General features: G+C 35.2%; 2 protein-coding genes across 2 annotated transcripts in view; one reads left to right on the top strand and one right to left on the bottom strand.

The window, feature by feature from the left end:
• The window catches only part of LOC119830985 (protein kinase C, brain isozyme), a 141,019-nt gene extending 131,041 nt beyond the window's left edge, over window positions 1-9,978 (top strand). Inside the window, exons 6-13 of the mRNA XM_038354181.1 lie at window positions 719-915; window positions 1,887-2,207; window positions 2,455-2,628; window positions 2,966-3,057; window positions 3,690-4,056; window positions 4,286-4,450; window positions 4,931-5,087; window positions 5,463-9,978. Coding sequence (XP_038210109.1) covers window positions 719-915; window positions 1,887-2,207; window positions 2,455-2,628; window positions 2,966-3,057; window positions 3,690-4,056; window positions 4,286-4,450; window positions 4,931-5,083 — 1,469 coding nt within the window. The 3' untranslated portion in view covers window positions 5,084-5,087; window positions 5,463-9,978. The remainder of the gene's footprint in view (window positions 1-718; window positions 916-1,886; window positions 2,208-2,454; window positions 2,629-2,965; window positions 3,058-3,689; window positions 4,057-4,285; window positions 4,451-4,930; window positions 5,088-5,462) is intronic.
• LOC119830986 (tetratricopeptide repeat protein 36) lies at window positions 9,969-11,571 on the bottom strand. Its single transcript, XM_038354182.1, has 4 exons — window positions 11,402-11,571; window positions 10,909-11,088; window positions 10,450-10,625; window positions 9,969-10,085 (listed from the first exon to the last, which is right to left on the bottom strand). Exons 1-4 carry the CDS (start codon window positions 11,517-11,519, stop codon window positions 10,005-10,007), a joined length of 555 nt encoding a protein of 184 aa, XP_038210110.1. The 5' UTR covers window positions 11,520-11,571; the 3' UTR covers window positions 9,969-10,004.
• Between the last annotated feature and the right edge of the window lie 764 nt (window positions 11,572-12,335).

The raw sequence follows: 12,335 nt of genomic DNA, 5'->3' as shown, positions 1-12,335 counted from the left end.
TGTATCAACATCAAATTTGTGAAGGACAAATTTGCACACAGTGTTGGTTAGGAGAGTATCTGAGTACTTTTATGGCCCAATGTTAAACAATATTTTAATATCATATACAAGTATTAAAAACAATTATGATGTTTATTTATTTATTTATTTATTTATAAATGTTAAAATATAGTATAATATAATATAGATTGTTATGTGGAGATATAAAGATAGAATGGTGTTTAATGGAGGTAGCATTTTCTTAAATAGACAACATATCAAACAAATGTTACATTCTCCGTTTTATGTATATATTTGAAGGCGGTTGTGAAATTATTGGTACTATTTGGATAATACAGAATTATAACATGACTCGACGAAATTCTGAGTCTGATTTTATCGTCAACTATTAATATCCATACTGACAATATTAAGCCGAAGAGTTTTGTTTGTTTCAACGAGTTATTACCAGTCACTACTGAACCGATTTCAAAAATGTTTTAATCCCCCAGTGTATAGGCTATATATGTACCACGGACAAAACCGGGGTGGACCAGTAATATATAACGAATAGATCCTTTAGCATGTCTGGAAAGATTTAATATCAACACTATATATCATAAACTAATAACCTACCCCAACCCACACGGCTCCATACAACACTCTCGCACCTTAATATCCACACAACAAATCGTGACGTTGAAGACGGTACACTCAACCCGTCACCCGCCGTCCACAGTGAAGCAGGGCCGCAATCTGATACCGATGGACCCCAACGGCCTGTCCGACCCCTACGTGAAGCTCAAACTGATCCCCGACTCGGACAACGTCAAGAAAAAAACGAAGACCATCCGCAGCTCCCTCAACCCGGAGTGGAACGAGACGCTCACGTTCGATCTGAAGCCGGAGGATAAGGACAGGCGGTTGCTGATTGAGGTAACACTGGGAGTCGGGTGTTGAACGCGTTAATTATAAATTTGAACTAGCTTTTGCCCGCGGCTTCGCACGCCTTATATTCGAAGTAAATTAATTAATGTTGTTATAAACGTTAAATCATTCTATTATTAAAAAAAACCCCATGAAAATCCGTTGCGTATTGAAAAAGACAGAGAAAGGACAGATAGAGAAAGCGAGTGTTTGATATTTGTGATGTTGAGTTTGTCTATGTAGTGATAAGTAAAGTAATAATAAAATAGGTTATTTATGATGGAACTATTTTTATCACATATATAATATCGTATAAAGCAAACTTCCCGCTGTCGGTCCGTATGTATACTTAGAGATTAAGAAATACGCAGCGGATCTATGCGGGTTTAATAACACTCTTTTATTTTATCTTTTCATTTCAACTTTAAACTTTTATTTTCTTCTTTTTAATTGATTCTTTCAATAAGGCGTGTTTTTTCTTATTTAAACTATATTTATTTATAGATAGAGTGGTTCAGGACAAAGGTTATGTGTATTTAACACGCACATACAAAGCTGGGACGGGTTTAAACCTTTACACATAGGATTAGTAGAAAGTACATGTACTTTTAAATAGTAAAAGGAAGAGTATCATAAAAATATATTTAAGAATGTAACATTATTAATGACATTTTTATTTACATCCTCGGCTATAGAATTTCATTTTTTATGTCATCGTCGGCAATGGAGTTGATGGGTCGCCTGATGGTAAGCGCTACCACCGCCCATGAACATTTGGAGAGGTGTTGGCCATAAATTGCAAAGGAATTAATAAAGGATTGACGACACGAATCAAGGAAAGTACTGGGAAGGGTAAGGAAAAAGCTACGGGCATAGAATTGTTGCAAAATTATTGAAATTTATCTATTTTCAATATTTATTTGTAAGATCTGAATCATCTTATCCACATTCATCCCACAGCACAGCTATATGCGTTACAGGTTTGGGACTGGGACCGCACCTCCCGCAATGACTTCATGGGCTCCCTCTCCTTCGGCATCTCCGAGCTGATGAAGGCTCCCGCCGACGGCTGGTTCAAACTGCTCACCCAAGAGGAGGGAGACTATTACAACGTGCCAGTGCCAGAGGAGGGCGCTGACTTGGCCCAGCTGAAAAACCAAATGAAAGCCACTAACGTTGGCGCCCGCAGACCTCCACCGCCGCCTGACAGGGAAGTGCCCCACAATATGGCAGCCGCTGACGTCATCCGAGCGACTGATTTCAACTTCATTATGGTACTGGGGAAAGGATCATTTGGTAAGGTGAGTTGTGAATCTATTTCTCTGTTGTTTAATGGTATTGATGATAAATTAAAATTTGCTCAAAATGATAAATTAAAAGGTGAACCGTACCAGAAATTATAAATGCGTAAATTTTTCTATAATATTCCAATTACCGAAACCAAAAATTTTTAAGTAAAATGCATATATCCATATGTATTTTAGAAAAAAAAAAACTATTGCGAATAAAATGACTAGTATATTTCACACAAATTCACTTATCTTCTAGGTGATGCTAGCAGAGCGTCGCGGCACAGATGAGCTGTACGCCATCAAGATTCTGAAGAAGGACATCATCATACAGGACGATGACGTGGAATGCACCATGGTGGAGAAGCGTGTGCTTGCTCTTAGCAGCAAACCACCATTCCTGGTACAATTGCACTCCTGCTTCCAGACCATGGTGAGTGGAGGAACTTTAAATGTCTCCTGATTGGAACCATGGTTACGCGTTAATTTTAGGGTAATTTTGGTTTAAAAGTATATTTTATTTAATCATTTCTGCAGGCTTTATATAAATTCAGGTTTGAGTTAGAAATGTTATTATATTAAAAATGCGATGAAATAGAAAAAATTGTAGTATCCGCTTTTTTCATTTTAATATGACAGCGATAAGAACTGGTAACGCCGTTTCCGTATTCAGGCATTCGGTACATATCTTCTGCGTTTTTCTATAAAATGAGTCGCATTAAATTAAGCCATATTTATCAGGTAATGCTTATTATACCTTATTTTCCCAGGATCGTCTGTACTTCGTGATGGAGTACGTGAACGGCGGAGATCTCATGTTCCAGATCCAGCAATGCGGGAAATTCAAGGAACCAGTGGCTGTGTTAGTTTTAAATGTTTTAATAAAATTTTCTATTTGTCTCGTTAATTTTCCCCTCCTTCCTTTTCAAATTATACGACTGCTAGTATATTATAAGACATAATATAACTAAAAGCAACTCATATGTTTTTATATATATACTTGCTACGCATAGTGAACGGATCGGTCGATTGCTCCGAGTTGCTAGGCGACATCGGGCTCCGAACACATCCCAACCCCGTGCGAGACCCAAAGCTACTTTATATCCCACCCAGTCATTCCAAATACCGTCAAAACTCCTTCCTAATCCGTTCAAGCAGAAATTTCAACCTTCTAATGAAAGGAATGAATTTTGACCTTTTCAGTACCACAGAACATCAATTAAAAAAACATATGGCTAATGACTTTTTCAAGCATTGAATCTGCGGGATAAATTCAAACGACGTTTAATTATAATGCACAATGAAACGTAAAACGAATACATGTGAAAACTTGTAATTGGCCTTATTTTCTTTTTTCATTTTACTACAACTGTAATTATAGCTGTAAGTTTTCTTTTTATTAAATAAATAAATAAATAAATATGCCCGTAATGACATAAAAGAGGCAGCTGATTTCACTACATGACGTGTAATTGATTCATACCGAACTTTCAGCTTCTACGCCGCGGAGATCGCGATAGGGCTGTTCTTCCTGCACTCGCGCGGCATCATCTACCGCGATCTGAAGCTCGACAACGTGCTGCTCGACCAGGACGGCCACATCAAGATAGCCGACTTCGGCATGTGCAAGGAGGGCATCACCGGCGACAAAACAACCAAGACCTTCTGCGGCACACCGGACTACATCGCGCCGGAGATCATCCTATACCAGCCGTACGGGAAGTCGGTGGACTGGTGGGCGTACGGCGTGCTGCTGTATGAGATGCTGGTGGGGCAGCCGCCGTTCGACGGAGAGGACGAGGAGGAGCTGTTCGCGGCCATCACGGACAATAGCGTCTCGTATCCGAAGACGCTGAGCAAGGTTTGTGGTTACAATTTTTTAAACGTATATTTCAGGAAGTAAAACAACAAGAAAAAAGTACTCTATATGAGATAGTAATAGCTTTCCGATGAAAGAACCTTTAAAATCGTGCCAGCGATTTTTGCGTGAAAACGTTACAAACATACAGAAATACAAAAGCTTCCTCTGTATAATATGAGTGTGGGCAGTGTGGGCAGAGTGGGTATGTAGGAGTGGCGTCGCGTTGCAGGAGGCGAAGGACGCGTGCAAGTCGTTCCTGACGAAGGTGCCGCTGAAGCGGCTCGGCTGCGGCGCGCGCGGCGAGGAGGACGTGCGCACGCACCCGTTCTTCCGCCGCATCGACTGGAGCCGCGTCGAGGCGCGCGACGTGCAGCCGCCCTTCAAGCCCAAGATCGTGAGTCGCACGCTCCGACACGCACACGCACACACACATGCACACGCACACGCACACGCACACACACACACACACACAAACGCGCGCGCGCGCACGCACGCACACGCACATACGTACAGATACAGATGTGCACACGTACATACGAATACGGGTGCGTCGCACATGCGCACGCGCACAGATGTGGCATTCATACAAAAAACTTGCACCCACACATATAGACACACGATGCGCACAGAGCGCAACTCGGCGGTGCACTAGCATACAGACTTGCGCATAAACACAGAAACTCTACTCTGCCCACGAACAGAAATCAACTCGTTATGTCCTAATTAAATCTCACACACACACACCCTCACGCTTCGAAATATCGTCACACAAAGGCGTATTAATACGCCATATGTATAATAGTCGACATCTATATATAACTAATTATGAACATTATAAAATAGCTTGGCTTAATTTAACAATCTCATGTTCCAGAAACATCGCAAGGACGTGTCGAACTTCGACAAGCAGTTCACCGGCGAGAAGACGGAGCTGACGCCGACCGACAAGCTGTTCATGATGAACCTCGACCAGACCGAATTCATGGGCTTCTCCTTCCTCAACCCGGAGTACGTGCAGCACGTCTGAGCTGGTGAGTGCGCTCTGTCGAATGTTCCAGAAGTGTATGTTCCAGAAGTACATGTGCCATAAGTACATGTTACAAAAGTAGCCCGTTTGCTTTTCCACATACACCCAGTCCATTCCTTCTTTCCAGTCGCCAATCCTTTCCTTTTCCCTTGACCCTTAAAGCGGGCAGCGCGTCCGCAGGGGCACTACCTGCGAATGTTCATGAGCGGTGGTGATCGCTTACCATATGGCGAACCGCAAGCTCAATTGCCTATTATGGCATTTCATGAGAATCGGTCGAGCCGTTTCGGAGGAGTATGGTAACTAACATTGTGACCTAAGAATTTTATGTTTATTCAATGATTAAAACATTCATTTAAATGTTAAATATTTGTTCCAGGTTAAATGAAACATCTATCTTGGAATACTTTAGCGTGACTGACGTATTGGCCTTGAAATCACCAACTATTGTCTGTCTCTGTCGCTCATACAATACATCGTGTACCTCTCTCACTCACTCATATGGACTCGACACCAAAAAACGCTGTTCTTCGAATACATCTCGTGTTTCAATTGCTCATTCCCGTATTATAGTTATTTATGTTGAAACGAGTGGTATTAGTCAAGTATTGTTCCCATCCATTGCGGCATGACTTGTTTTAGTATTATTTAATCGTGGCAATAATTTTGTTGTTTGTCAACGAAAGTTAAAGCAATACTTATATAAGCTCTCTAATTTAGTCTGTGGATCTTTGAACGACTATTCTATGTTCGAAGTTTGGTTTCGAAATTCAAAATTCGAACGTCTAAATTTTCTAGTTAAAAAAAATTTAGAATTCGATTTTTTTTTTCGTTACTAGTTCATGTATTTGCTTTTTGACTTTCGAACTTTATAATGATTACTCCATTAAATATCGCGATCTTGGGGCCACTTCTATTCATACGTTTTTCTATGGATTTTTTTTTTTACGTAGCTTTGCGCGTTTCTCTCCTCTATTTGATCGTTTTAAAGTCTATAATCGTATTTCACATATCAGTGTGCGTGTGTCGTGTCGTGCGGATGGCTTAGGTTTAATGTAAGTGTTAATTATTTATTTTTTTATGTTTTATTGTTGTTAAGTATTATCGGGGTTAGCGATACGGTTGTTGATTTGACGTTCTTTGTGCATTTTTTCGTCATTTCAATTCGGAACGCCGTCGTGTGACGTCACGCGTGATAAAAGTGAAAAATACACATGATGGGTTGGTAAATAATTTTTTGCCAAGAGTGTTGGCTTTCCCCGAAATAAGTATATTTTGTAGTCTCGTACAGAATCTCGATTTAATTTTATTGAGATTTCTAATAATATCATCAGTACGGCTGTATTTTGGCTGTTTAAGTTTTCATTATATTTTAAGTTTTGTTATTTAATTGTACGTTATGTATGTGTGTGTTTTTTGGATTTGTGCGCTCCTATTACGCGGTTATGTTAAATAGTTTTGTAATTTTATTTTTCTTAAATATATGTGTATTTTTGTTATAATTTTTGCAATTTAACATAATCGCGCGATAATCGCTTTGGCTAAAATGTAAGATAAATAGCCTTACTAACTTAAAAAAATGTTAATATCGTAAATTAAATAAAATACATTTAAAATATGAAATCTCGCTAGACTAAATGTGAATTTAAAAATGTGAAGCATTCGATTCTAAAGTGGATTAATAAAATGACATAATATAGCTAACTGAAGCCTGTAAGACTTTCGCGAATTGTAAGTTTTAAATTTTCGATATGGCTTCTTGGTAAGTATTATCGTTCGTAGGTTTAGGTAAGTACCTGACCATTTTCTTACCAATGTCACCATGTTTTGTTATTGGTTGAATAGGGCTCTAATTATTTTGATGGGTTCTCTGAAATTAAGTCAGTTTTTTTATCGTAATCTGTACAGTTATATTTTGTATTATATTTTACATAACGGATATTTTATTATATTTTTTTTTTTGTAATTAAATGTTGGTTAGGAAAGGGTCAGGTTTTTAAATATCAGCTGGAGAGGGATGCAAAGTAGTTATCCCGCTACCCTTAGCTGAAACATAGGTTCATACATAGGTTCACGTAATATATTTCATAAAAACACTCCTAAATTAATTAACTTCCACAGTTATATTGTTAGTATTGGTATTAGACTTTTAACAGATTACAAGTAATATTTATTTCATTTTAAATTAGTGCACAAGTCTGCGTATTGATAACCGCTAAGCTAATATTGATAAATCGAATATATCAAAGAACTGGAATGATCATAAGAAGTATAAAACTGGGTCGCGGTTTATACTGCAACTAAGTTTTTAAATATATGTAGTTGTATAAATATTTTTAAATATTTAAACATTTCATCACTCAGCTTTAGTTCCTAATTTAATACTCAATTTAAATGAAATAAAATATTAATTAGAATAATCTGTAGAACACATTTTCAAATTAATATAAACTTGATTATGTTTTATTTGACATTAAAAAACTCATTTATAAGAACAAAATAATTTGACATCTAAATTCCCGCCAAAGTTGCCGCTTAAAGCGCCATTTTGAATGTTACTCTGGAATCAAATTCGTTCACATATTATTTAAAATTAAAAACTTTCTTTATCAAACACAAAACAACTGAAATGGCAGAAAGCACAGACCATACATTGAACTGGATAGGGTTAGCATCTACCGTGTCACAAAATAAGTGCAAAAGACATACAATTCGAACTCATCAGAAATAAATTAACTGTTAATATATACGTTGGGCCAAAAAATCGAAGTCCCATATCACCTTATGGGGTATGGGGCGTTTATCATACGTTTCACTTCTCATTTTCTTTACGGGTAACTGGGAGGCTAGCCTTCTGTTGCCGAACTGTTTAATTTGTCTAAACCAATCGTAAAACCAGAAATTCTTTGGATCTAACTGGCCAACTAAATAGAATCAATATGGTTGTAGGTAAATAATATATATAATTTTATTTTTATATTTGCGTTAATAACCCTTATTGACATTTATACGAAATTGTTGTTTTAATTTTTTTCTACATTTAAGCGTCATGCACACTCCAGCTAGTACGTATATGGTCTGTGGCGGTCTGTCAGTGTTGCTAGAGTATATATCTTATATATCTTCCCTTATATCGTATATATCTTCCTCTCCTTCCGATGACTTAGTCACTCTGTAAATTAGTAAGTGAAACTTGTAGCGATCTATTATGTTTAATTATTATTAAGATCTCACACGTATATATGTAAGCACAAGCGTTTGTTTGTCACCTCGTTAACTATTTAAAGTTACCAGTGTAGAAAATTTAAGTATTTTTTTTTTCTTTTTCAGTGCTATAGTGCAATGTTCACGTCGAAATTATTTATGTGTTCAATATGAAATAGGTTTGCTTTAACATGTAATTTTCGTGGTTTCAGATTAATTAATTTAAATAAATATAAATTTATCAGTTTTAAGTTATGACGTTTGAGTTGTGTACGAAATTTTATTTTTTTAACGCTTATCTGTTAATTTTAATTTGCTAGATGAATAGGCCTAACTCTCACCTTCATAGGATAAGCCCGTAGATGATACAGGATCTTAGTATTAAAATTTTATCTCGTTTTAATATATTATACATTTTACGGCGTCGTATATTAATATTTAACGCGTCGCCTGTGCCAAAAGTGTAATCATTCTCCCCAAATATTAGTATTAGCGTACCTCACTTTAATGTTAATGCATTTTTTATTGTTCAGTGTTACCAGTTCATTATTATAAAACTGAACTCGTTAAAATTACTAACACTTTCTTTCAAATTAACCTTCTCGAAATATCTAGCTCAACATTTTTTATTTTTTCTTTTGTTGGCCATATATATTAAAACATCTACTGCCATGCATATGAACTGGTAACACTTTACAAGTATTCACATTTTTGAAATTTATTACATGATTGTTGCACCACTCTAAGTTAGATGTGTAATATTCTCTGGCGAATTCAAATTACATATTATGCTTGAAGAAATTCTTATATTATTACTATCATCATGTTAACAATATTTGATTTCAAGTGTTTTAATATCTACATAATGTATGTATCTCATTTTTTTTTTTACTTTCAAATTCGGATAAATGTTCCATTTCCTAATTTGAATTCGCCACATCGTTAGTATAGCGAATCTAACATTATTCCTTCTGACCATGTTTCTGACAATATTAAAACAATTTTTGAAATGTGTTAATACTCCTTGTGCCTCGTGAAGTTTTCTATTTCTATTGTATGTTATTATTGTTCCCCGATGTTGCCATCATACGACAAAATTCAAAATTTACCACCTCCACCACCCCATATCATACAAAACATTGGTATGGGTTTGTGACGAAAAAAAATATTCAAAAATACACAGAAGTATATGCAGATTGGTACTGTGGCAAGTGTATCGGTTCTCAAAACTGTAATGCAATATTAATAAATATTATCTGTTTTATCACTACTATTACGTCACTCTGTCGCTCCCTATCGGTAGCATTTTTCAACTGTGTAAGCGTAAGGAATTTTCTTTTAAAACGATACGATATACAAGCAGTTCACATTTGAAAAATATCTATTGACCAATAGTTCACTGTATTCAAAAGTGTCAACAATTCGAGCTTTCCTATTGGCTGTTTTTTGACTTTTGAAAAGAAAATTCTGCGCATGCGTTTATGAAAATATATTTTATTGCTAAATTCTAATATTTGATATTAATAGCGTAGTGGAATTCGATTTGTAGTTACATTCGTCATTTTCATGTGAAATTGTCATTTTAATAACGGTTGGGTGTAACGAGCTCGCTCGCGGGTAAGATGTGTGGATTCTTCTCGAATGAACTGTGAATTGTACTCAATAATATGAATTAAATTTCTAATCCATTAGATCATTGTGTTTTATTCAAGTATTTTTACAATTTGATATTTTCTCCTTTCATAACTTGGCTTAACATTTGATTGCAAAGTGCTGCGTACGGATTTAGCTCCACTACCTGGGAAATGAGTAAAAACATGAGTTAAAATATCTCTTTAAAAATCAAGATGTAAATCAAGCGGTTAAAGTAATTGAAAGAATTATTTTAAATGAATTCGATGAACTATACTAACTATAGTAAATATAGTTCCTTGTTCCTCCTTACTAAATCCCATATTGAAAGAAAATTTTGTTCATGTCCCCATCTCTTTTAATTATGTAATATAAGAAAAGCAAAAACTTGTTTAATTTGAAATTTTGTAGCGATTGAGCGACTGAAGGAATAAACTGGGAAGGTTCAGAAAAATTTCAATGTAAAAGTAACATTTATACATATCCTCCTGCCGAAATATTACTCGTATATTCGAAAATACAACGATTACCTGTTTTCTAGCAAAACTGCTGCCCAATTTAGCTGCTTCAGCAAAATCTGTTCGCGCTTCGTCATTTTTCCCGCGCTTTCGCAGCAACACGCCGCGCTGACACAACGCAAGGGCGCGGGAACGCGTGCGCTTGCCTTCTGTCAACTGTGTGGCCTTGTCAATGTCTAATAATGCGTCTGTAATTGGCGCAAATAATAATAGATACATGAATTTTTATTATAATATTATAATTATAATATTCGTTCATTTCAATAATTAATTAAAGTCTACTAAATATTTAATTTGTAGGTCTACTTTAAACAATATTACAATGTACATAGCTCCTAGTTTCATGTATATTAGTTCAGAGTGAACGGGAGAGAACTCTTTTAGTATTTTACCTATTAATTTAGTGACCACAAAAATAATAAATAAAATTATCGTTTCTTCTTAAATACTTGATTGTTAACAATAAATTACCATCATCTCTTTGCATAAGTCTCAGCAACTGTGCTCTGTCGTTGTATCCAGCGGCCCGGTCTGGGGCAGCCTCAATGGCTTTATTCATCAATTTTAGAGCTTCTTCTAATTTTCCAGCATCAGCTAGCTTAACCCCTTGTAGGCAAAGTGCTTTCGATTCTTCCACAGCGGGAGAGTTTTCTATTAAAACAAATTGTTATTCATAAATAATTCCGTCTAAATAATATTATTTATACAAAATATAACTATTTACGTAACAATAATCTGTGCAATAATAATATCTTAAAGTTATTATTGATTTTATCTTTTGTAATAACTCGAGCAAAGAATATTTATTGTAATTTTACGTTTTGTGTTATGTGATATTTTGTTATAAATAAGTAAACAAAACAAACACCTTATGTCGCAATTCCTACCGGATTGGTACTTAATGCACTTATTTCAAGGCTCTAAACTTGTTTATGATACAGGTTTGAGGCCACTAATAACATACCTTCATCATCTTCAATGAACTTGTCACCTTCATCCACTACGTCCCCAATAGTCGCCGTTGGGTCAAATATACTTCTCAAAACAGCGCGGTCTCTCTCGCTTAGATTGTCAACAGCCATGATAAATAAAATAATACAAAAATACACGGCCTAACTTCGAAAAGGTTTTATTTATACTGAACTAAACTTGGAAACTGGTTCATTAGCATATTGGTACGACTAGACGATTATTTTTGAATTAATACCTTATCATCGCTATAAATGTAGCTTGTATCTAGTCTTTGATAGTTAATGAATGTTTAAGATTTAATAATAAACGAACGTTCGACCCGCAGTTAATATTTTTCGAATATGGGTGTTTGCTAGCGGTCGAATTGATTGATAAATTTTCATTTATATGTAAATTTACATAATTTGTATAAAATAAAGAATTTTCTAATTCTTTATCCGAACGTGCAAAAAATTTAATAGAAAGTGAAACTGACTTGCAGTTATGATGAACAAAACAAACGATTATATGAAAAATGATTTATTGGTATTTATCGGCATAAATATTACTAATGAATGAATGAATGAATGAAAATTCTTTATTGCGTAAAAAATTCAAAAATAAGCAGTCGAACAAAAGAAACTTAAATTAAATTCGCAAAGGGCGGCCTTATCGCTAGGTAGCGATCTCTACCAGGCAACCCTAACAACAAAGGAAAATAAAGATAAAAATGGGTAAGCAAAAATAAGGCAATAATGAAACTCGGATAAAAACAGTAATAAAATAAAATACTTAATAATAATAATAACATATACATATATATATATATATATATATATATATATATATATATATATATATATATATATATATATATATATATATATATATATATATATACATAATATATATTGTAACATCTATGATAAATACATACATAACAATAA

This window comes from Zerene cesonia, chromosome 12 (genome assembly GCF_012273895.1).
Source record: "Zerene cesonia ecotype Mississippi chromosome 12, Zerene_cesonia_1.1, whole genome shotgun sequence".
Taxonomy (NCBI): Eukaryota; Metazoa; Arthropoda; class Insecta; order Lepidoptera; family Pieridae; genus Zerene; species Zerene cesonia.
This window is presented reverse-complemented; position numbering and strand designations above follow the sequence as displayed.